Genomic DNA, 25,238 nt, shown 5'->3' with positions numbered 1-25,238 from the left:
CACCCTTGGACCTGGCACTACCCTATTCTTTTTACGCCCCGGGGCAGCACAAGGCAAAGACTGTAGTAAGTCGAGAAATAAATATATTCCAGTTTGAAGGTTTTCTGGTTATGCCTGACCAAAGAATAGAATATAATAATTCGAAGATTCTTCGAGGCAATGAAACGTCGTTTCGCAAACCCAAAGCGCAAGATGTTATAACAAGAATCGGCAAAAAACAAGCTACTCTTTATTTAATTCTCTCTTATGTATATAAATAAAAGAGAATTAAGCTATATAGCTTACTATCTACAGTGGGGTAATTTATTAACGCATATAATTCAGTTCACACACATGAAACGTGTGGGTATTCAAAATTCACACACAACACACACAACGAAATTCAAAAATCACAAAAGAACGCGCGCCATCTGTGAACTAACAAACACGAATGATATGACAGTGACAAGACAATAAGAGATAATGTGTTTTTTCTTGGTGGTCTGACTTGGTTGTCTTATCAGGATTAAATAGAAGTCTGAAAAATCTTATGAATTTATAATATGTAAATTCGTAATAGCGACGTTTTAATACGCTAATTAATTCAACAATTATTTCGCCCTTGTTATTTGAGATTTAATTATTAGGGTAAAATGGTAAACTTAAAGCATTGTTTAAATTTAGCGGCACCCATGGTTATGGTCATCAATTATAATAGGATAATTGTGACATTGATAGGGAGCTGTGGGCGTTAGCGGTTAGAGGGAATATGTTAGCTCGCAGATTAGCACGATGCACAAAAGATGTAAAGGTCACGCTATTCAAGTCATTCTGCTTGAGTTTTTACACGTGCAGTCTGTGGGTTGACTATTCGTAAAAATCTATTAATGCTCACCGTGTCCAATATAATAACATCTTCAGGATATTGTTGGGACTGCCTCGGTTTTGTAGCGCGTCCGGTATGTTAGTGGAAAACCGTGTCGATGGTTTCTCCGCAATCATACGGAAAAGAATCGCCTCAGTCAAAAATAGCTTGGAGAGGCGTCCCAATATTATTTTGAAGATGATAGCCGACAGACAGGACAGCGCATTCAAAACGCACTGAATGTCTGTATAATTAGTTAAGTTTATTGGAACGAAGTTCCTTACGGCAGGCTTGGAGGAGATAGGGATTTTGCTGCGGGACCGAACTGAAAAAAATGTGATAGTAAAACCGTAAGAAAAAGTCCGTGGAATAAAACAGTTAAATAAGACGTGCGCAGGCGTGACAGTCGTATACACAAGCGAGTAGTGTATAATACCTTTCTCTTTCTAATGGACTTTATTATGTGAGTGCAAGAAATCTTAGCAGGGTTGACAATCTTGTCATTGGAAATCAAGTAATAGATGTAATATAACTTAAAAAAATTAAGATGGATAGCAACTCTACAATTGTTCCAAACATTTATATAACATTACATTTTGGTTGCATTAAACTGTATCGTAATTTAAAAACCCTTCTAGAGATGGCGCTAATATGCATTTGATGACCACGTAACTTCACTACGGCATGTAAGATGGCGCGACGTTCTCTGTTTGAATTTTTTTTTAATATAATATAATTATTAAATATAATATTTTTTTTTACAAATTGTGTCGATTCTACATTAGCCGAAGGAACTTCGTTCCTACCTGGTGTCCCACGACACCACATCTTTTTTTTAATTATATCAACTTATATAGAATAAGTTTGTTACTAACATCTATAAGTAATTTATTATTGTATTTTCGAACACAGGTTAAGACTGTTTCACTAACATTTATATATGGACCTATTGCTGTCTAAAATAAATAAATAAATAATAATAATAATATTTGGGTGACAGCACTTTCGAATTCCTGCACTCTGCATTCAACTTGCGCGATATCTATGCATATATACTTAGTTTGGCCATAGATACTATTACAATTAAAAATAAACAAAATATTACATTTGAATTTGGAATCTGTCATTTTTATATGATTGTTCATTGGGTTTTCTCATTTTGGCGCCAATACATTGTAAAGTATTTTGCGATATTAAAATGTATAATATATGGTGATAAAGAGAACCAAATCGCTGTGATTGATTGCATTATACACAGTAGGTATGGAGCCAAATGCAATTTTTCAAACTCTCCATATGCTTGGTATTAGTAAAATGTTTGTGTACCGGGCTATTAATAGGTACAATAAGACCTCTGTTTGTGACAGAAACAGATCTGACCGTCCACGTAGTGTTCGTACGAGAAAGGTGGTCAAAGCACTAAGCGAAATAATTCGAAGAAATCCTCGATCTACGCAGTCTTGGTTGGAAAAGAAAGATTCAAACTTCATCAGAGCTGAAGGCTGGCCGTCGTCTAGTCCCGATCTTAATCCGCTGGATTATGATTTATGTCAGTCAGTCAGTTTTAGAGAGCTCGGCTTGCTCTAAACGCCATGATAATTTGGGAGTCCCTCAAACAATCTGTACGATTGGCAGTGAAGAATTTTCTCATGAAAAGAGTCGTGCTTCTATTGATAACTGGCCTCAACGTTTAAAGGAATATATTGCAGCCAATTCCACCAGGAGACCACATAGAATAAGTTTTTTTATGTTTTAAATTGTTTTACATTTATGTATAAAACTAACACACTGTAAAAGTATAAATGTTATTTGCAATAGGATTTTATTTTCTTTATTTCAGTATTTACGGCAAGACTAGGAACAGGATGATAAAAAAATCCTGTAAGTACTATATCTTAAGGCGTATATGTAAAACCTAAACACGTGGTGGGTGAGGGTCGAACCGGGGAAGACATGGTTTTTACGACGGAACCCGAGAGGCGCGGTTTCGAGTCCCGCATCGTTCATAAATTTAAAATCCCAGAAGTGTCACTCAAAACCTGGTCTCATTCCTTAAAATATAATTAATAATAAAACTTTAGTCTCGTTTTACTTCAGTACTTTCGTAATAATATAATGCTTGAACTAAATGTTCCAGTGTTCAGTGTTGTGAGGACTCGCTTTGAATAGTAGAGAGGTAAGAGGCTTATCAACGTGAACAATAGCCTATATATTTTAAACATGCTAGTGTATCTTTATTGTGTGCTATAATGCGATAAAAGACAATGATGCACAATGACGTGTATTAGTTAAATATAGTATTACTGCCATATTCATAATAAAACGCTTATCAAAGGTATAAAGCTATATTAGTTAAAACGACTTTTAAGCCTATCGAACGTTCGATAAAATTCCTTATTCATATTTGTTAGATAAATCTCCCATAACTAATACGTCCCTATAGTACGCAATGTTGCCATTTCGTACAAAAAAACATGATTTTAACTAATTTAATAAGGAACTGTCAATGGAAATAGACATCTTTTCAATGTCAAAAGTTTGTCAGTTGTCAATCTATGACGGATATCCAACAACTTTGAGGGGGAAGCTATTTATCACAATAAATAACGAACAGCTGATCGATGTCGGCCATGTTTTTTAGCGTTCGAGTGCTTAAAATAGATTTATAGAAGGGTCCTAGCTACTATAAGTCAAGTCAGCTTTATCGAAGAGATAATGAGTGTTTTAGCTCTAATATGCGATTATGAATACCATTTTTTAACAAGCGTATATTAGCGATGTTTTAAATCTCCGCTAAGTCATTATGAATAAGACGGCTTGAATATTATATTTACTAGAATATAGATGAACTGACAGCCCGTTAATGTATGACCAAATTGTATATTTTGTCAATGTGTGCGATAGCTAGTGGTTAATGCCAAGCGTGGCTTATTGTTTACGACTTGTCATCAATATTCTATCGAAATAGGTCACAGTAACGACACATTCGTTTTCCTTTTGAATCTTGCTGTATCTCCGTTGCAGATGTTCTTCTCAAAACCTCATTAAACATATTATTACTATTCTCTTTTCTAAGATCAGCGTGCACAAACAAACAGACAAAACTCTTAAACCATGTTTTCACCTCGATTACATAGCTACAACCTTAGATTAAGGATAGGTTTCCGCTGAGCTCCAACTGGATACCGCATTACCGAAGAACCATAGCTTTTTTATTATGGCAACTATTACAACTCGGCATTTTAGTTTAATTATAAACATAGTTTAACAGAACATGAGACATATCAACTTCAGACATTGTTCGAGACTGGCTCGAGTACGCCCACTTGACACGTAGTATTAGTTACGGCACTTTGCGACTACGCCTGCGTTATCTAGTTGGAGCACAGCGAAGACCAATCCTTAATTTAAGGCCACAACTATATTAACTGTTTTTTTTTTATATTAATAGTTTAATATAAAAAAAACCAGTTAAAAAAAAACCAGCTAGTGCTGACCCGACAGACGTTGTTCTGTAGATAGAGAAAAAATACTGTTTTATAGGAATTTGCCAATAATATTTCAAAACATCAAGAATTATTTCGTGAAAAATGCTCCCTGTTGTTATAATGAAATTGTTTCACAGCGGAACTGTCAAACCGTGCGTCACTAAATTCTCTAATAGAAAATATATCCATACAAAACGAATATTGAAAATAAAAATAATTATGTGTCCCAAATCGAAATAAAAACTATCCTATCTCTCAAGTTGGACCAAACTGCACTCCATGAAGTAATCCCCAGTAAAATCCGTTCATTAGTTTAGGAGTCCATCGCGGACAAACAACGTGTCACGTTATTTATATATATTAAGATGTATAGATTCGCAATGCTTTCGATTTTATTATATGAACTGATTATCATAAAACATTGTCTGAAAACGTCAAACGTTGTAAGTCTACAAAGACCATCGATATAAAATAAAAATAAAAACAAGAGTAAAGTCACAGTTTTTGTCAACTGGATTAGCCATGCGCATACAACCGAAAGGAACAAATAGCTAATTCAAAGACAAGTAGAACATAGTGGTCCAACTTGACCTTTGTTTCGAGAATGATAATTCGAAGTTTCTTCTAATTTGCTTGAGTAATATGCTGATTTTTAATCGTACTTAACTGTGAAATGTTATGTTTACAATTACCGTTCAGTAGATACGGCTTTTGCAGTCTATGTGTTATATACAATACTCACACACCACTTAACTCACAGATCACTTAAATTATTGTGACTGACGCAAAAATTAGGAATGAACTAAGATCACAAATGGCGTGTTGGCCATAAGATAGAAATAGAAATATATTTATTTACCATAGGGAATGACAATAACATAACATATTGCAACAACACTTGCTGAACGTCAGGAAGCAACATCAGTCATACTTAACATGGGGAGAATAACTGATAAGAAACTCCCAACTCATCTATGAAATCATATAACAACTTAGCCTATTTAATATAATATTATAGAATTTTAGGTGGAATGCGCAGATCCAGATAAGAACCATGATTATATAGAGGATAATGTTATCTCCTCCTTCTTCTTTGTAAGAGAAGGTTACGGCTAATAAGCAAAACAAAAACTCATTCAAAGACACGAAATGTTGTTTTCATCCTTTTTTATTCCTAACAGTTGGTTTGTTATTATCTTGTTCGCACAGTATTATTATTTGCTTGTCTTATCTAGGTATATACTTCATCCTAGGTCCACATCCACAAACACGCCATATAGCTTTTTGAATGGCGCGAGGTGCTTCAATTTTCAGTGTTTGAAACGGCGTTTAATATTGCAGGTCTACAAAGAACGGGGCTCCCACTGTAATGTTGATACCTATTGAACTGTAAACCTGAGTGAATAATGTTTTTAAATTTGCACCTATAGTGGAAAGCTATTGAAATTTGAGGCAAAATACAGCTTCGTTTTGTTCCAAAGTTTAATTTAACCACTCGATAGCTGCATAATGAATTAAAAATTGAGCTCACGGTGGACAGGACCTTCAACTTAAGGTATTTTCACTGTATCACATAACTAAGCTCTTTTTTTAGTATCCATTGTCAGCTATTGTCGTGGTCTATCAATTGTATACATAGAACGTAGGTATTTATAGAGAAAATACAAGAGATATAGTGATATAAATAATAATTTGCCGTTCTATACTGTACAAACAGAAAAAACAAAATAAAGGGGTTGTTACAGTTGTAAAGAGCTTCTCATAAGCATTCTAATCATACCCAGTTTATCCATTAAAGCTCATTTCGTAACTCAACATCATTGGCGCCAAATTGCAAAGTTCACCGAGAAAGTCACATAACTTCTTGACGTTTCCGAAGACTTCCCCAAAAACCCTTGGTGAGCCCAAGTAGGGTAGACCGAGGCGAATCGGATCAATTTGTTTTTGAGACGATGAAAATCATACTAATGTGTGATGTAAGTAACTTTTATTAGCAAAATAGTAATCAGTAACAATTCAACTATTCAATAAACATTTCAAAACATAAATGGTTCATTAATTTTTCAAAATATTAACGAAAAACTTTAAAGACAGAAATATCCGAATCGCCCCACTTTACGGGGCGAATGGGATCGTACCTTACATAGTAAAAATTAAACGTATTACAATTAAATCAGCACTTTAAACTTTCAAATCATTAACAAAATTGAAATAATGAGATCAATTTTAATTCTTAACACACAAATCACATTTATACGGGCCTTTTTTCCCTCCCATATCAGCACATTTTTCGTGGCACCATTCTTCGCATGCTTGGCACTCTATCCAATCCGCGGATGAATTAATTTTTCTGAGCAGTAAATACAAAACCAATCTCTCCGTTTTCCAGATGAATCTTTGATTTTTATTCCAGGTGTTCTTTTTTTCTTCTTCTTTTGCCTTACATTTTCTTTATCATCAGTTTTTTTCACAGCTTTTTTATCATTCTTAAGTTTTTTCTTTACATCTTTTTTGAGAAGATTTATTTTACTTATGTCAAATGCAAAATTGGTTAATGTTGGGTGGCCGATTATGAAGCGGAATCCCCGTTTCATCCACATTGTACAAGCATTCAGGTCTTCCTCTTAAATTGGTCTTGTCTACCACTGCCTCCAAAGTCTTGAAGAATTCGGCCACTTTTTCTCTTTACATGCCGTCAATCCTTGCTCTTGACAATCCTTCTGGTTTCCTTATTGTTAGCTCCTTATTTCTCTTCATAAAGCGATGAAACCAGTCTTGACCAGCCATTCCTGCTTCTCTGTTAAAATTGTGTTTAATTTTTTGACGTTCTGCGAATTCAAATGCATATTTACGAACCGCCTTGAGTGCTATTCCAAAGCCACGACCTGCTAAGTGCAGTAAACGATCTGCTAAAATCTTTTCAGCAAACTTATCTAAGGCTGGCTGTCCACCACGTGTCTTAATTACACCATTGAAGAAAGAGACCCTTCTTTGTAAGCTTGTGTAGGGCAATTTCTAAATATTAGCAGCCCGACGGAAGGTGAGTTCTTTGGACAGGACTTTATTGGCGGCTTCTGTAATTTTTTCTTGTGACCATTCCCCCGCATTGGTCTTCCTTTTGTACGTGCGTACCATCTACAAAGAAATAAAAATTGCATAATTAACCTCTAATATAAAATAATCATTTTAAAAAAGTGATCCACTTCGCCCCCAATTACGCGATCCGAATAACCCCATACTAAAGACTTTTGAAATAAGTATTTTACACATTAACCTATTATATTATGTTTAAAAACTAAAATTTATTCTAAAATAGGTCCTTTCCCAATCCATATAAGATATGAATTTCAATATTATAACACGAATCCTTAGAATTACACGAAGAAATGGTTAGTACCTACCTTAGATGAGCGGCAAAATTGTAACGCACACTAACACCTGACTAGCTGGCTCGAATCTAAATTCTAAACACTACCGATGGCGGGAGGTGCAGGGTGGGAGAGGGTCGTAAGACGCCAGTCACTTGCGTTCGGTTTCGGCGCATTATTCAAAATATGAACGGATTTCTTATTTTAATCAGATTCCCGCATTGATTCGATTCGCCTCGGTCTACCCTACTTTCTACCAGTGCAAAGATGCAATCTAGCGGAACATGGGCGGTTGTTTCTTTTGGCAGCCACAGCATAGTAGGCGGTCTGTGACATGTATACGACTCGTATAGTGAAATATGCCTTTTTAAGTTGCCATGAGCTGCGACTGCGAATATTAGTCTTAGTCGACATCAACAAAGCTGTAAAATTGCACTAGAGAAACACAAATCGGTACAAGATAGTGTTAATTTGGGTTGCCTGCAATCCTCCAGTTTGTCCCAGTAATATTTGTGGAGTGCTTTTATCTTTTGATTATGTGGTCTCTGAACCAAGGCGGCAGAGGCAAGAAGGGTTCCGGTCCAACTGGCAAAGCTCTTTCTAGACAATAGATCTGCTGCCTCATTTCTCCTAGCCCAACTGTGACCTTTAATCCACAGAAGTGCTAGTATTGATAATACCTGCCACCTCATTTAAAGCTGAGTGGCATCATTCGAATTATGGCAGATTGCAACTCCTCCTCCAGAAAAAAAGCACAAAGAGAGCCACGAACATAAGAAACACTGTATAATGCTTCCTATCTAATTTTCTCGCACTTTAAATCTTAAGAATTTATGTGTCTATCTCTTTTTACTGCCGCTTTTTCGTTTCATCGATCACAACGATGCTAAAGAAGTTTTTACTTCAATAAATAACTTACTGACATTAACATCAAAAAATAGTTTTTTTTTAAATATATTATTCTTCTTCTGTAATATGCTGAATTGTACGAAAATAACAATAACTAACAATGCACATAAAGTGTCCAATTATAAGTTCAGTTGGAGTCACGATTTCCTTTAAAAAAGAATCTAACTAACAATGGAATGGAACTCACTGGAACAATGGAATTTGTGGAAACATTTATGGATTCGTTTTTCCAATTCCATCTCCATTTGATGTTTTGTGAGCCACAGTAAATATCAGAATCGAAATTGCATTGTGGGAACGCGAGATAATGGAATACTATCTCGTTTCACAGGTTTTATGTGTTTTGACTGCATGCAGCCGCATGTTAAAGGTATATATTTTATTTTAGATCAAAAATGAGACGGACGCAGAATTAAATCAAATCTAATATCATTTATTAATATCATCTTAAAGTATACTAGGACTCACTGAGTACAAATCCAAGAACTATATTAAACTGGGATTAGATTATGATTATTTACCTGGGACTAGATTGTGATTATTTTATAGCGACTGTACAATATTGTATATTTTTATTGAAAAGAGCGCAAAAAAAGAATGCTAGGAGAGTTTCTTGCGCCGCTTCTTCTCTCTCAGAGCACCATTTGTTTCCGAAGCGGTGGTAGTATCTAGTAGTATAAGAAATGACATCAAAAAGAATTCTAAAGGAATCAATTTTGAGAAAATAAATGCCTTTTATGCCTTTTAAACCTACTTTGACAAAGAAGGCTTACAATAGTATAGCAGATTATATAGAAAATAATGATGCATGGCATCGTCTGGTTCTGCGCAGGCCACCTAAAGTTGTATAATATTATATTAAATATGCTAAGTTGTTACATAATTTAAAAGATGGGCTGCAAGTTTTTTATTCTCCTCTCCATGTAAAGCCCCTTTACGAACTGATGTAGCCTTATGACGTTTACCAAGTATTGTAGCAATATGTTATGTTATTAACACTCCATAGTAAATAAATATATTTTTTATATATAAGAGTGGGTAAACGGGCAAGAGGCTCACGGGATGGGGAGAGGTGAGGCAACCGCCCATGGACATCCGCAACAACAGCTGTCAAGAGATTCGCCGGCCTTTAAGGTCTTTTCTTCAAGGTCTCTAAGTCGTATCGGTTCGGGAAAACAGCAGCCTGTAATTGATTCCACAAATATTTCTATTTCCATTCATTTAGTCAAATAACCACACTTTTGCATACGTTGTGGATATATTTAACCATTTATTAATTGCTATTCTTTTAAATCATCCCTTTCACCCGAGATAAAAGAGTTACAATTTAAGTAGTATTTACACGAGCGCCATAACTATGGATAACCAACGGAACCTATCCGTCCACTCATTTGTCTTAGGCTGATATATACAAATCAAGACTTTGTTCAGACTTTACTCGCCTAAAACTTAACTGAGATAAATTTTTGATTTGTTATTTATAGTTATGTCATTATTTTATATTATTTGGTATTTATAGTTTTGTATGTATATTTATAGCCATTTGACAGCTGATATTATGCTGAGCTTAAGATAAGACACCCCAATAGAATGGTCAAGCACGCAGTTGATTATACACAGTACATTGTCGTTTATTAAACAGCCTAGCGAAACTCTCTAAGAAAAAAGCGATTCACTCGATTGTATGAAACCTGCAGTCATTGATAGATTGAAAGACGGCTATAATCATGTAAGAAACGGAGATATCCGAGATTCACTACGTTTTAAACAACTGTTCGCTTTCAAACTTAGTCGGATTATATTTCGTCGCTAATAATAATAATACTGTAATGACTACTATTTCAAACTTATGTCAAATCACTGCACGTTTCACACTAAACTAAATTTCAATTCTTATTACATAGTATTTACATCATTTTTTCATCATTTGATTATTAATAAACAAACACCTACAATAGAAAGTATTTAGTTATAGCAATATCTAAAACAAAATTAATTTTATGTTTTGTTTTCATAGAAGTGGACATCTTTGAATGATTTATGCGAAATGTCTCGTTAACTTATTTGGTACGAGAAACGGAACGCAATTTTCAATACCTACATGACAGCTAAGGGTGACAGCAAAATTGTACACACACGTAGGTACATTACAGGCTACAAGAGTCAAGACCGATGCGTGTATTATACGGAAATTTTGAAACGTCAAACAACAGTTGTGATGACGCAAGGAATTGTTGATCTCCTCTTTGTTCGGATTATACCTTGTTTTTCCTAAGTCGTCGTTATGGTGGACTTAAGCTTATCTCGCAATCAAAACAATGTTTATACTTCTATACTTCGACGTAACTCTCTAGATAAGTCTGAGCATAGTCTAAGTACGCTCTATAGATCTAAGCCTTTAGAAATAATTACAGAGTCTATATTAGTGTTCTCACTGTAACAATAAAGAAATAAGTAAAAAATAAAGGAAAATCTCGGAATGCCCGACAGAATTGAGAACCTAAACTAATCTAAGTTGAACTATTTAATATTGAAATTGTTTAACTTGATAAATGCTTAGGTTATAACATAAAATCTATGTATTTTTATAGAATAATGTTCGGAAAGGTTAATCATTAATCAAATCTTTTATTGATTATAAAATATATTTCATTCATAGTTACAATTCTTGGATAATATGTACATTGAAATACTGTTTTTACATTATAAGTATCATTATTTAATCCTATAAAAGTAACAATTAGTTAGAGTGAGAGAGGAGGAGCATGCCTACCGCTGTCGTATGCGTGAGAGAAAGGGAAACCAGACAGACTGGCGCCGTAACACGTTACGTTACGAACCGGTTTATCCTCCCATAAGAAGGTCTTCTTCATAAAAAGAACTTCAAAAAACAATAATGCTAATTTCAAACTGGCCGCCATGTAAAATAAAAATTATGATTCATTTCAATGACGTTCTATAAATGTAGACAATGCACCTCATACAAAATCAAAGCCGAAATATGGCACATGCCACAAATCATAACAAAATAACCTTCGACTGCTATATTTATACATTTCTGGGTTTACTCCAGTTGTTTAAAATATTATTGGTCAATAGGCAGCAATGTAAACACTATTTCAGTTTCAGTTGCGTATTTTGAATTTAGAATCCGATTTGGACAGTGACATCAGTGGAGTAGTTGTTATGTATTTTTTTAAACCCAGACGAAAAAGAGGGTTGCTATAAGTTTTACGTTCGTCAGTCTGTCCCTATTTTCCGATCAAGATCTGTTTAGTCGGAGGTTTTTTACGTTTAGAATCAAAAATCACACTCATATTATAAAGGGGCAAGTTTGTATGTTTATTATTTTATTGGCTTGTGTTTATATTAATTGTAACTTCTTTACGTTCTAAAGGGATTTGGACTTAAGTTAAGATTTAATGAGAGAAACTAATACTCAAATATAATATTTTTTTATTTACAAAAAATAATTAGTTAAACTGATTATTTAAATGTTAAGTTTCTTGAATTGAATTAAATTTGTCTATTAGACTTAGATATCTTTATCAGTATATCTTTTTGGTATATGTAGTGTATGTGTGTTTAGTGGTGAAATATAAATATGCTTATTTGGTTTGTAAATTTCTACACATCTCTCTCTTGCTACATTAAACGACTCAAAATACAGATGGTGTAACTTATCATCGGTAAGGTTATTTTATTTAAATAAGATTGATATGCAAAAAACGTAAATAATTTAATATAACGATTTTTTTCATTAAATATGGTATTAATTATTGACAAGTCCCCAGACAAGATCCGCTTGTCAGAATGGGACAGATGAAAGGACACAGTCAAAAATGAAAACAGATAGATTATTGTTTTTTGAAGTTATTTTTATGAAGTCTGTTTTTTGAGTCGTTAATGTATTATTGAAGCACATTTTTATAGCACACTTAGGCTTGTTGATTGACACACAGTTGACATACGACTAAGGAGAAAAGTGTGCTTACATAGTCTTTAAGCACACTTTCACTTTCAGCCGTTCCGTTATCAGACCGCGAATGATATGTCCATATGTATAGACGTCATTGATTTATGTAGAAATTGTGTCATGGTACGGATCCTATAGTGCGCTAATTCTTCTTGCACTTTACTTGCTTCCATATTATTTATTTATTTTTATAATTCCAATTTTACACTAACATCACAGGGTGAACCTAATGTGCTAGTTTAGTTGTCCATAAAAATAAATACAATATGTGAAATTAATAGGTAGCTACAATTTGAAAGCTAAGTCATATAGATTATAGGTATTAGTTACACAATGTCAAATGTATTAATAATAATTATTATTAATAATTATAATTATTAACTGTTTGTTATAATAAATACATAACGAGCTATGTAGCCAATATGTTTTATAGATCATCATATACAAATAGGTGTATGCTTACCTAAGCTTCCGAGTACGTGTAAATTTTCTTTGTAATGCTGTGCTCCTAATGAAGCCTTATAAACAAGTTATCTCTAGATTAAAGGGCGCAATTTTCCATCGTGTCTGCTTTTATAACATTATATCAGCCATTTTGTTTTCATTTACATGTATTTATTTAATAAAACATATTTGGAAAATGTAGAGGAAAGGAAAAGACAGGTTTGTAGAAATATTTAGTATTATTGAAATAAAATTATTTTTTAAAGCATTGGAACGCGTGCATTTGTAATTAATATGCATTAGATTTTTGCGTAAAGTGCCATATTTTTATTATGATTTATTCAAACGTTTCGTGGCCTTTCCAGGATCACGATTTCTGGATTGCAGTATACATACAGAAGTATTTTATTGTAATAAATGTGTTATAATCGCGTTAATCAAAGACACTTCTATAATATTAATTTATGAAGTGAAACTTCTTTTCGCGCATGTGGGTAAAATTTTTACGGATGAAACGCAATAAGGTGTCACGAAAATGTAGAGCATGTAGGGAAGATGTTCTACTTACTCGCGGCCGTTCGCTAAACCTGCACGATACAATGCTAGTAGTGAAGTTAATTACAACAACAAAATTAAAATAATAATAATAATTAATTAATAATTTCGAGTAATTTCTAATATTGACAAAAACATTAGATTTAGAGAACAGATTAGTATATAAACAAGATTTAAAAAATAGTTTGCCAGAGAAATTTCACTTTTGACATGTGTATTTTGTACGCACGCATTTTTTAGCTCTTTGGTTTTCGGAAAAAGTAATCTTTTATTGCAACTGTCTTTGAGATCACTAAAAAGAGTTATAACCGGTTAAAAAAAAGCATGTCACAGTTCCCTCACGGTAATAATTACTATTGGTACAGTTTTATTACGATTATAAGTAATTTTGACAAGAAATGTGTAAGAAAGTATAAGACTTTTATTTTAGTAAGGCTTCGGTCTTAATGTTAATATTTCAATAACTTATATTACGCTGCTACCTAACACTTTGGCATTGTGTTAATATAATAATTTAAGTCTATACCAATGTTATGAAGAGGTAAAGTTTGTGAGTTAGTGAGGCTGTAGATAGGTTGTATCTCTGGATCTACTGAACTAATTTTGCAAATTCTGCTACGAATAGAAAGCCACATTATAAGTGACAATAGACATCTCTGCTTTGACAACTGATATTCTTAGATTAACCTTTTATACCGCCAAAATTTTGCGTTAAATATTTACTCGCGTATAGTTTATTATTATTAGGGGTATAATGCAAATTAGCTTTAGTCTGAGAATAGCAGTAGTTACTTGCGAGTAAAAACTAACTCCAGTTTGGTCGATTTGGCCTTAGATTAAAAATACTTCATTTTAAATAGCGGGTTATCCTGCTTAAAATCGGCAGGCCGTATCAGACGTCACGTCAGCATTAATGAAGTCATCCCCAGGGCATTTGTCGCTCTTAACATATCAGCTATTTTAGAGCCAAATGTATTACACGCCGCGATGGCAAGCGTCCTGATGGAATGACGCTGGTGGCATGGGCACGGGTAAGGGCGCTGGTTTGGGACGCTACTTGCGTCGGCACTCTGGCTTCTCATGTCCAAGCTATGTCAGTTGGTGCTGGGGCAGCTGCTTCGACTGTCGAAGACGGCAAGCGTCGCAAATATGATGATCTCAGTGAGTCATCTATCTTTATGCCGTTTGGGGTCGAGACACTTGGCCCGTGAGACCCAGAGGCGCGGAGAATGTTCAAAATACTATTTTCGCGTCTCAATAAGGCTACTGGAAACCCAAGCGGTTCCAGCTATTTCGGTCACCGGATCAGCCTAGCTATCCAACGCGGAAATGCTGCCGGTATTCATGGTACGCTTCCACGTAATGATAGTTTTAATTTTATGTAGTCTTAGTTGTAATTAAATCTTAGTTGTAATTTAAGTTATTGTAAATTTTAAGTTATAAGATTTGTTTTTGTTTGAATAATAAATATTATTATAATTACTTTTTATAATAATATATTTTAAATAACTGTAATACCTATTACTGAATATAAAATACAAGTAGTAGTTAGGAAGTAGGTAGGTAATGAAATAAATAATTCACAGTATACTTGCACGTATCCGGTTAAATCAGATTACTCTTTGAACGTGTAAGCTTCGCCGCAGCAGATAAAGTACGGCGTACACTCAACTACATTTTTGGATTCATCGACAATTTGATAGGCAGATGCCTAGAAGAATATAGAAGATCTATATTCTTCCTATCTAGAAGTAAGGTCTTATAAATACGGGTTTTTCTTAAATACTAGAAAATTTATAGAACTTGAAGACTGTGGTGAGTCATCACAGAGAGGCTGATGAACTTGCAAAAAGAGAAACAGTACTTTCAGTAGGGATAGGGATACTTTGCGTTCTGTATCTTATGCTTTAGCAATAAGGGCGACGTCTATAATAATTATGTAGGTGATTGACGAAATTTCCCACCTCAAAAGGCCGCCGACGTATCTCTTGAGCTCTGTATTTACCAGGGAACAGAAAAAAATATTTACTATGTATTTCGTAGATGAAGAAAATGTCAAGAACAATAATAATTTTATTTATTCTTTCTGCGCTATTATTGTAATAAAATATTAATTCTCATGACTAAAGAAATATATTAAGAGAAGCTGCAAATGTTTTGTTTTTTCAAGATAGGTCAACAGAATTTTTCTAGCAAATGTGTTGAAAAACGCGAAATAAATTTACAAACATTTATTAGTCTAACCGTATGAAAAAACTAACATAGCGAAGTACCATAAATATTTAAATTTACTAGGACAGTAAAATGTGTACAATTTTTAAAAAAAAAAAGACAAAATAAATCTTTCACACAAATCATTTAAACATCATTATTTATATTGAACAATTTCAGGACACTAAAATGAATCTTCGTGTTCTAATTAATATCGTGTGAACTTATGAATACTTATGACTGTACTGTTGATTTGAAGTAAGTCCAAACGACTTTATGCTTTTTATTTACTACCTATTATAAAATATAGGAACTTTTACAGTACTATTATTTAACGAGTTTAAGTTTCGCTAAGTGTGCGATATCCTTATTACCCCAACGTCAGCAGAGGAAATGTAAGCAAGTTTACTGCGAGATAGTTGGCTTTAATAAGAAAGACCTTCAGCGTATCGACTTTACATTACCTTAGAATTCTACTTAGATCTTCTATTTTCAAAGTTATACAATATTATCTTGATGTAGGTAAGAAAGTTTTATATAATACGTGTAGTAGCGCTTTTAGCCTTTATGATATTAAAATCTAGGAACTAGTGATTTTAATTTAAAAATATAGCAACGTTTTTCTTGGGTGTCCCAAAGAAAATAGAAATAGTGTCAGCATCAATAAAATCCAAAAAAATATTCGATAGCTAAAAAGTAAGAACTATGAAAAATAATATATCGAATGTATTTACCGGATGCAATAATTGCAGTGCTCTGTAAACGGCTGGATAACTTGGACATGAACACACAAAAATTTATAATAACTTTAATTTAAAAAAATAAAGAAAATAAAAAACATAAATCGGATTTCCCGGTGAGAGGATCATCCAGCCACCATAAGCAGTGCCCGTACACGAGCATGACGCATGGACCAACCATCGCCTGCCTCGACCATGTTTTAGGGAAGGGAACAACCCGCTCCACGTCGCCTATTATATTTATTTTTCATCCATAAGTTGTATGTTGAACGAGTGATGAATGTGTCAAAAATAATATTAAAAATATATCAAGAATTCAGAATTGAGATGTAAGGAAACCTTTCGAGTAAAAAGGTCACACCCAACCTTTTATCGGGTACATCATATAAACGATAAAAAGATCGTTTTGGGAAAGTAAACTGTCTGACAATCATAACGTGAGTAGATGAACCCTTTAAAGGTTTTCTTTGCTGCATAATGATGTAGGAACGTATCGCTTCAACGTTTCAAGGCTTCAAGATGCATCAATACATACAATAAAGTCATATCCCTTATAGGAGCATGTTATCAACATTATTATTATAGCACACACACACATACGCATTCACGCCTTGTTCCCGTCGGGGTAAGCAAAGACAACAGAACGGATATCCCCGGAAGCAAATTATTCCGCTAGTTCCACCGGTTCGTAGATGTATGTTATGTTTTTTTTTTTTTTTAATGATAATAAGGGACGAGACGAGCAGGACGGTCAGCTGGTGGTAATTGATGCGTCCTGCTCATTACAATGCAGTACCGCTCAGGATTCTTGAAAAACCCCAAAAATTCTGAGCGGCACTACAACTGCGCTCGTCACCTTGAGACATAAGATGTTAAGTCTCATTTGCCCAGTAATTTCACTAGCTACGGCGCCCTTCAAACCGAAACACAGTAATGTTTACACATTACTGCTTCACGGCAGAAATAGGCGCCGTTGTGGTACCCATAATGTAGCCGGCATCCTGTGCAAAGGAGCCTCCCACTGGTAAATAAAATAATGTTTGGAGCGAACTCTCCTATTCCTAGGCTGTGCAAGATGGTAAACGTATATAGCGATTACATCGATATTAATTTCACGACTTCTGTCCATACAGTTCGTTAATTATTTGTATGTAAGTTTAGTGAATAAAATGTAGTCATAATGATTATGTTTCTTAGTTTTATAATATATACTAGCTGACCCGACAGACGTTGTTCTGTATATAATAAATAAAACAATGTTTTTATATCAATTTGTCAATAATATATCATAACATCAAAAATTACTTCGTAAAATATGCACCCTGCTGTCGTAATGAAATTGTTTCACAGCAGACCTGTCAAACCGTGCGTCAATAAATTCTCTCATAGAAATTATGTATGGACACATCAAAGGAAAAACAAATTTGTTGTTTTTATTTAATTTAGCAGCATTTTCCTATTTATTCACCTTTTAAACCTTCTCTGGACTTCCACAAATAATTCAAGACCAAAATTAGCCAAATCGGTCCAGCCGTTCTCGAGTTTTAGCGAGACTAACGAACAGCAATTCATTTAGTTTTATAATATATATATAATAATCTTAAATAATAATAATTTAAAACCAAATCATTTAACCATTATGACTGTTAGCGTATATTTTTTGTCCTCTTAAACTAATATTTACTTTGTGAAAATTATTAAAGCATGTGGTAGATATCTGTAATTGTTTGTTACATTAAGCACATTATATTTTGTCTGTATTATAAATATATAACGCATCAATGTAAGCAAATGTTGGTATTTCTAAATAAATGAATAAATAAATTATGAAAATTATTAATATAACACACATACGCATTCACGCCTTGTTCACGTCGGGGTAAGCAGAGAAAACAAAACGCCACTTGCTTCTATTCTTACAAACCTCACGCGCTTCTCTAAATTCATTACTCTTACATACATGCTCGCCGATTCCGGGTGCTTCGGACCTTTCCTTTTCTCAAAACGTTGGGGACGTTTGTTCTACGAGGTCTTTCGCGACTGATTTGCCTTTACCTTATATATTTGATTAGCCATTCTTTCTTCACTTATTCGCTCCATGTTTCCCAACCATTTTAGCATTCCTTTCTCAATTCTTGTAAGACTTATACTTCTTTCAGATCAGTCTGAGTGCGCTCGTATTAATATAAATAGACTAGCTGCCCCGACAGACGTTGTTCTATAGATAGTAAAAAAACAACTGTTTTATATTTCAAAACATCAAAAATTATTTCGTAAATATGCTCCCTGTTGTTAGAATGAAATTGTTTCACAGCGGAACTGTCAAACCGTGCGTCACTAAATTCTCTCATAGAAAATATGTCCATACAAAACAAATATTGAAAATGAAAATATTTATGGGTCCCAAATCGAAATAAAAACTACCCTATCTCTCAAGTTGGACCAAACTGCACTCCATGAAGTAATCACCATTAAAATCCGTTCATTAGTTTAGGAGTCCATTGAGGACAAACATTGTGACACGAGATTTATATATATTAAGATATATTGATTTTAAAATGAATAGTATGAAGCAGATGATCATCGAGCCAGAAGTAGCGTCAAAAGAATGTCCAGTAGACCAGCCATCACCACCCTCAACAACATTTTAGGAAAGGAAACGAACGGCCCCACGATGCAATTCATTTTTTATGAAAATAAGGGACGAGATGAGCGAACGAGTTCAGCTGATGGTAATTGATACGCCCTGCCCATTACAATGCAGTGCCGCTCAGGATTCTTGAAAGACCTAAAAATTCTGAGCGGCACTACAACTGCACTCGTCACCTTGATACATAACATGTTAAGTCTCGTTTGCCCAGTAATTTCACTAGCTACAGCGCCCTTCAGACCGAAACACACATTACTGCTTTACGGCAGAAATAGGCGCCGTTGTGGTACCCATAATCTAGCCGGTATCCTGTGCAAAGGAGCCTCTGGTAAACTGGTGTCTTTCTTCAATAAAAGGCATAAAAGGCATTTATTTTCTCAAGATTGATTCCTTTAGAATTCTTTTTGATGTCATTTCTTATACTACTAGATACTACTACCGCTTCGGAAACAAATGGCGCTCTGAGAGAGAAGAAGCGGCGCAAGAAACTCTCCCAGCATTTTTTTTTGTATTAAATGTACTTATAGCTCTAAATCGCCAATTTAAATTTTCAGATTTGTGTTTGCCAATATAAGCTATGTGCATAAAATTACGGGGGCTATCATGGCTATTAGTTCTGCTACAAAAAATAATTGGCAGTTATAGAGACTGCCGATAGAAGTGAATTAAAGGAGACGGATACCCTTTCATACATTATTAGGCCAAGATGTAAAACGATGAAATTAGTGTCAATAATAGCTTATAAATTAAAAAAGCATCACTGAGAATTTGAGGATTTTTGGCAATCTGAAAGCTGAGTTATAGGAGGTTTTGTAAAATTGAGGTTATGCAATATATGGGCAACAATCTATATTAAAACAGCTGATTTTCGAAATGCGATTGTTAATTGTTGTACGATAATGATCGTACAAGTTCAGCAATATCAGAAGTCAAATAGAAAGAAGGTAAATATCAATAAAACAATTAACAATGGGAAACACTCAAATGACAAATCGCGTAAGTACGCACAAACGATACTATACTACGAAACGAGTGATTGTCGATTGACAATAATTGACATTCTAGACAATTTTGTGGCTATCACTGTCAGCACAGATTAAAAAGAAAGAACGAGATTCAGAATCGACTTTTTCTTCGATCGATTTCTTTATAATATTAAGTTGATATTTATTTTTTTTTAACTAAAGGCATTTTGTTATTTTAATTATAATGTATTTTTTGTAGGTACTTTTATTGAATCAATCATCTGGTGCAAGTGGTTTTGGGTTGAATTGTGTTAATTTCGAATCGAAATCATACTATCAAAAAAATCGAAATATAGTAATCGATATCCCATTTTAATCGTGAATTTTAAGATAGTGAAAACTTAATTTTAAGTATTTCTCGTTTTCTAGATTGTGAATAAGGGTAATTTTCTATATTTTGAAATAGAAAAATTTGACAATTTTTTTAAGCCATATCTCAACTTATTACATTTTGGCCCAGAAATTCCCGTCTCCTTTGACATTACATAATGTTTTAAAATAGTTATTACTATCTCAATTTAGTTCTAAAACTTATTTTCAATAATATGTTTAACAAACAAAACACTATTTCAACAATGAACAGTCTATACACATTGAACTTTTCACAAAATCCATTCAATTTCACTTAAGTATAAGATATACACAGCACTAATGTTGCACATTACGCAGCTACAGATATACTGCTATAAGCATTTCGGTGACGCGAACTCACGACATCACACCCATCCAAAAAGTGTCTAACTATATATTATATTCCAGTTATGAGAATGTCAGTGACGCCAACCTATAAGATTTTCAGGTACCAAAAAGTGCCCAACGCGGGTATTCAAAAAAAAATCTAAATTAAAATTTAATGGTAGCATTTCTGGATTCTGGACAAGCAGTGAATAAATTTCTCATGGAAGCAGTGCGTTAATCCATAGATTCGTAGCCAGGCATTAAAACCCTTATAACGAAAGTTCGTCATTTCTAAAATAATTATTTTTTTATTTATTGCTAAAACTTCATTACATGAACACATGCTGAAGGTTTTATTGAGATTTCATTACGTGATAAAAATAAATGCATTTTATTTGTAGGAGAACCCATGAAAAGACTTGATATTCATAATGTTACCTATATATATAGATATCATTGCTATTTAGTGGTTAAAAGGTTTAAGATCAAAGCGCATAAACAAAAATGATCATCTAACAAATCATAGCTAATCTAGGAATCGAGGTACCCTGTGTAAAACTAATGCATAACCATAAGAGGCCTTGGTACCTATGATAATATTTGATATTGAAAAAATTTCACTTATTAAGAAGCTGTAATTGTTAATTTTGACACGTTCATTTTTTCCTTACGTAGACATTGCCAAATGGATAAATTATTATTGTGCGGCTCATAGAGTTCTAAATCCTAAACAACTTAAATCTAAAGGAGGATCATTGCCATCTAGTAATTCCTCTGGTAGTGCAGTCGAATATGATATGTGATAACTTACATTAGAAGACCCGTTGGCCGTTTGCTTATATGTCTTACTCTATCATAAAAAAAATTGTTAAAATCTCACAAACCATTCGTCGCTAATGAAAAAAAGAATTACTCATTCAAATGAATATGTTATTTATAGCCTTTAAAAAGGGCTTTTCCTAAAAGGTTTGGCACTTAATCACTTTTTAACGATATTTACATTTTGGTAGTCATCCGCACGAATTGAACTGATGGTGTAATTACAAATTTATATATTCCATGAATTCGTTTTTCCTGTTTTGGGTACTTCCATAGAATTATGTCAAACATACGGTTTGTTATTGTTGGGAAATGCTGCGTATGTTCATAGTATGTTTGTGCTATTAGAATAATTTATAAGTTGCGCCCCAGAGACTCGCTTCAGGAAAAATTCAAGTTGATGAACATCCTGACCCTTCCCTCTCTCTACATTCTTCCCTTTCTTATAAAAATAAAGTCAATTTTATATCTTTCCCTTTTAATAAAACAATGCAAAGAACAAAATATGAAAATGTTCAAATAAAAGCTTCCTTTTCCTTTTTCTTTTGAGATTCCTTTGAGAGTGTCAATCGAATAGTCGAACTAGATTACGATCATTAGGTAGGTTATGCTTTTACCTTCATTATTTTAAAATTCAGATTTATATATAAATCTCTCACTATAGTGACAAATGAACAAAAAATTTTTAAATTATTAAAACTTTCGTGAGACATGATCAACTTATTTAGTAATACGTGGACATCAATAGTGACACAGTGTCAGTGATACCGTGCTCGTCATCACCACCGGCATTCCCCGCGCTCCCCGCCCTGTCCAGCCGCGCACTACGAGCACAAGTCCGCAGTATGAGACGGGACGTTATCGCGAACCCACTACACTCACCTTGATGAAGGACTTCCGAATGGTCCAAAACTAGTCGGTACTCAAACCGATAAATCGCGAGTAAAGCCGTATTAATAAATAAGTTAACATTAAGTCATAAAATGTTATAACATAACATATATAATAATCCCAATCTCGTAAAATGTTTCAATCTCATGAACCAATATGAATTTTATTACGTTCTATACTTTGATATTTGGTAAGAAATATATTTTACTACACGACTTTCTTTACATCAGTTTCCTTTGGCTATACTCGAACTAACTGTCCTAAACTTTTTTTCCCATAAATAGTTTCGTTGAAAAAAGTAATGTTATATTTTTTTCTTCAAAATATTATCATATTACTTTCTGCGATATAAGAATTTTTTGATATTAAAACAATACTTTTCAGGCCTAACAAAATGCTACAGTATTAAATTCGATGTCCAAGGATCAGTCCGTCTTGGAGAGGAAGTAGTGGAGACACTCTCTCATATCTTCGGCTCGAAATATAATGTCATCTCTAGACGATCCTTTCTCCCAGTGGAAGATGATGACTATATTACCAGTACCGTACGACTAGCTCTTCTCTGTACTAATGTTATCTTCTGCCAAGACGATACTAAGCAATTTGCTGAAGAGTACGTCATCGTGCAAGCCAAAGGTGTCGAAAACATTCTAAAATCACTACTAGGTGATCAATTCAAACGTAAAGTTTACGAAAATCAATTAAAACTTTACTTGGAATACGTAAGATATATTCTTAAAAGTGCCAATAATAAATTGACTGAAGAAGGTAAAGATTCTCTCCAAAATATCTGGCTAGACGTGATAAAGAAAATAAGCGCAAAATTTCAAGAGCTGGCATCGATTTTCGTCGCGCAATATCACATTGAAAGTAAACAGTCGATGAAAGACATGAATCACAAGCTTATCTTAGCGACAGTAATAATAGAGTTGAAATATTTACACAGAGTTTGTATAGGCCACGGGATGTGCGTTAAATCATTTGAGTATACAACAGCTTTGTACAGTATTTTGGAACAATTTGCTATTATGGATGAGGATAAAGTTCGCTCATTTATAAGATACTTACATGAAGAACTGTATAACATGTCATTCTACACGATCCTGAGTGAAACAACAGCTCATCAGTTACAAATTATACTCAATGACATGGCCTACAGCAGTAATGTGTCCCCAAAAAATTTACTTTCAACTTTACAAAAAATCGTTGCAGCTAGAATAGAGTTTCTAAGAACAAATAAAGATGAAAAACTTTCTCACGACGCGCTTCTTGTACATGTTATTCTATCAGATATGGACCGTATGTATAGCATAGCAAAACCGCAACAATTTCATGAATTTTTAACCAATTTCTTTCAATGGAAACAGAAGAATATAAACTTTAGCAAAGATATTAAAGAGGTTCTTAATGAAATACGTAACGGAATGCAACAAATGGACGAATATCTTAGAGTTAAACTAATAAACGAAGTTCGTGTGTTTTTAGAAATGACAGTTGATGGAGATGACTAAATTATTTTTCGCTATGTCGTGTGTCTATTGTTGAATAAATACAATTTATATTCTTTGATTTTCAGCACATAAGAGTTATAGTCAGAAATCAATATACTTATATTTAAACTGAAATCGTATGGGAATTGTTTAAAGAGTAGAAGTTGACCAAGTTACTACTAAAAGCATACAAAATGCTCTTGGCAGTTTTACTTTGGTGTCTTGCAAATAATTTATTTTGATTCCATAATTTACATTTGAAAACTAATTCACGTTCCATTTAGGCATCAGTACAATTCGGCATTGTGCGCCACTGAGTCGAATTATGCTCTGTAATTTGGAAACTACCTATATTATGTTCTAGGAAAGTACACATGGGTAACATTTTACCCACGGATAAAATATATAGTTTCCTATAACATAATATAGGTATATATATATATATATATATACCTATATTATAACATAATTATATATATATATACCTATATTATGTTATAGGAATACCTATATATATATATATATATATAGGTACAGAGCATAATGCACCAGCAGAGTGAGCTAAGTTTTAAAATGTGGAATTAAAAAAAAGTCAATGTTTGCACCTTCCTCCATAGGTTTACTTATATTTTTTTTAACATCTGAATTAACTTTTAATTTTTCCAAAAAACTACGTGGAAACTAAAGCTTAAAAAAAATCTACATTAAACAATATTACTAACGTTAGTAGGAATATAGATAAAATTGCGGTCAATGCCAACTAGAAAAAATACTTGTTAATTTTCTGCAACTGAGTTAGTATTAATATCATGCGAAAGCGTACTCTTGAGAGTGCTCGATTGTGCGAAGCGTTGCTGTAGTTGAAATATTCAACGTTGAGCAAAATGCCATATGTGCTTTTTTTACAGAGATACCTAAATAGCAGGATCCTAAGACGAGCATGAATTAATACCATTAATAAGCCAGATTACCATTAAGAGACCAGTAAAATGTAATATTCCCTGCGAGACGCTGTGTCTATAAAGTGAACTATGACTGTGGCCTGTCTTATATTGGGCAAACCTAACGCATAATTTCAAGCCGCCTTAAGCAATACATTGCGGACACTATTGCGGATATAAAGCACGTACGTCATTCTAAGTCAACTATA

General features: G+C 33.7%; 1 protein-coding gene across 1 annotated transcript; it reads left to right on the top strand.

The window, feature by feature from the left end:
• The first annotated feature begins 21,940 nt into the window (after positions 1-21,940).
• LOC126964666 (uncharacterized) lies at positions 21,941-24,162 on the top strand. Its single transcript, XM_050807924.1, has 2 exons — positions 21,941-22,788; positions 22,983-24,162. Exons 1-2 carry the CDS (start codon positions 22,755-22,757, stop codon positions 24,107-24,109), a joined length of 1,161 nt encoding a protein of 386 aa, XP_050663881.1. The 5' UTR covers positions 21,941-22,754; the 3' UTR covers positions 24,110-24,162.
• Positions 24,163-25,238: the final 1,076 nt, after the last annotated feature.

Source organism: Leptidea sinapis, chromosome 5 (assembly GCF_905404315.1).
Source record: "Leptidea sinapis chromosome 5, ilLepSina1.1, whole genome shotgun sequence".
Classification (NCBI taxonomy): domain Eukaryota; kingdom Metazoa; phylum Arthropoda; class Insecta; order Lepidoptera; family Pieridae; genus Leptidea; species Leptidea sinapis.
The sequence above is the reverse complement of the archived record's forward strand: the minus strand, read 5'-3'. Positions and strand labels throughout refer to the sequence as shown.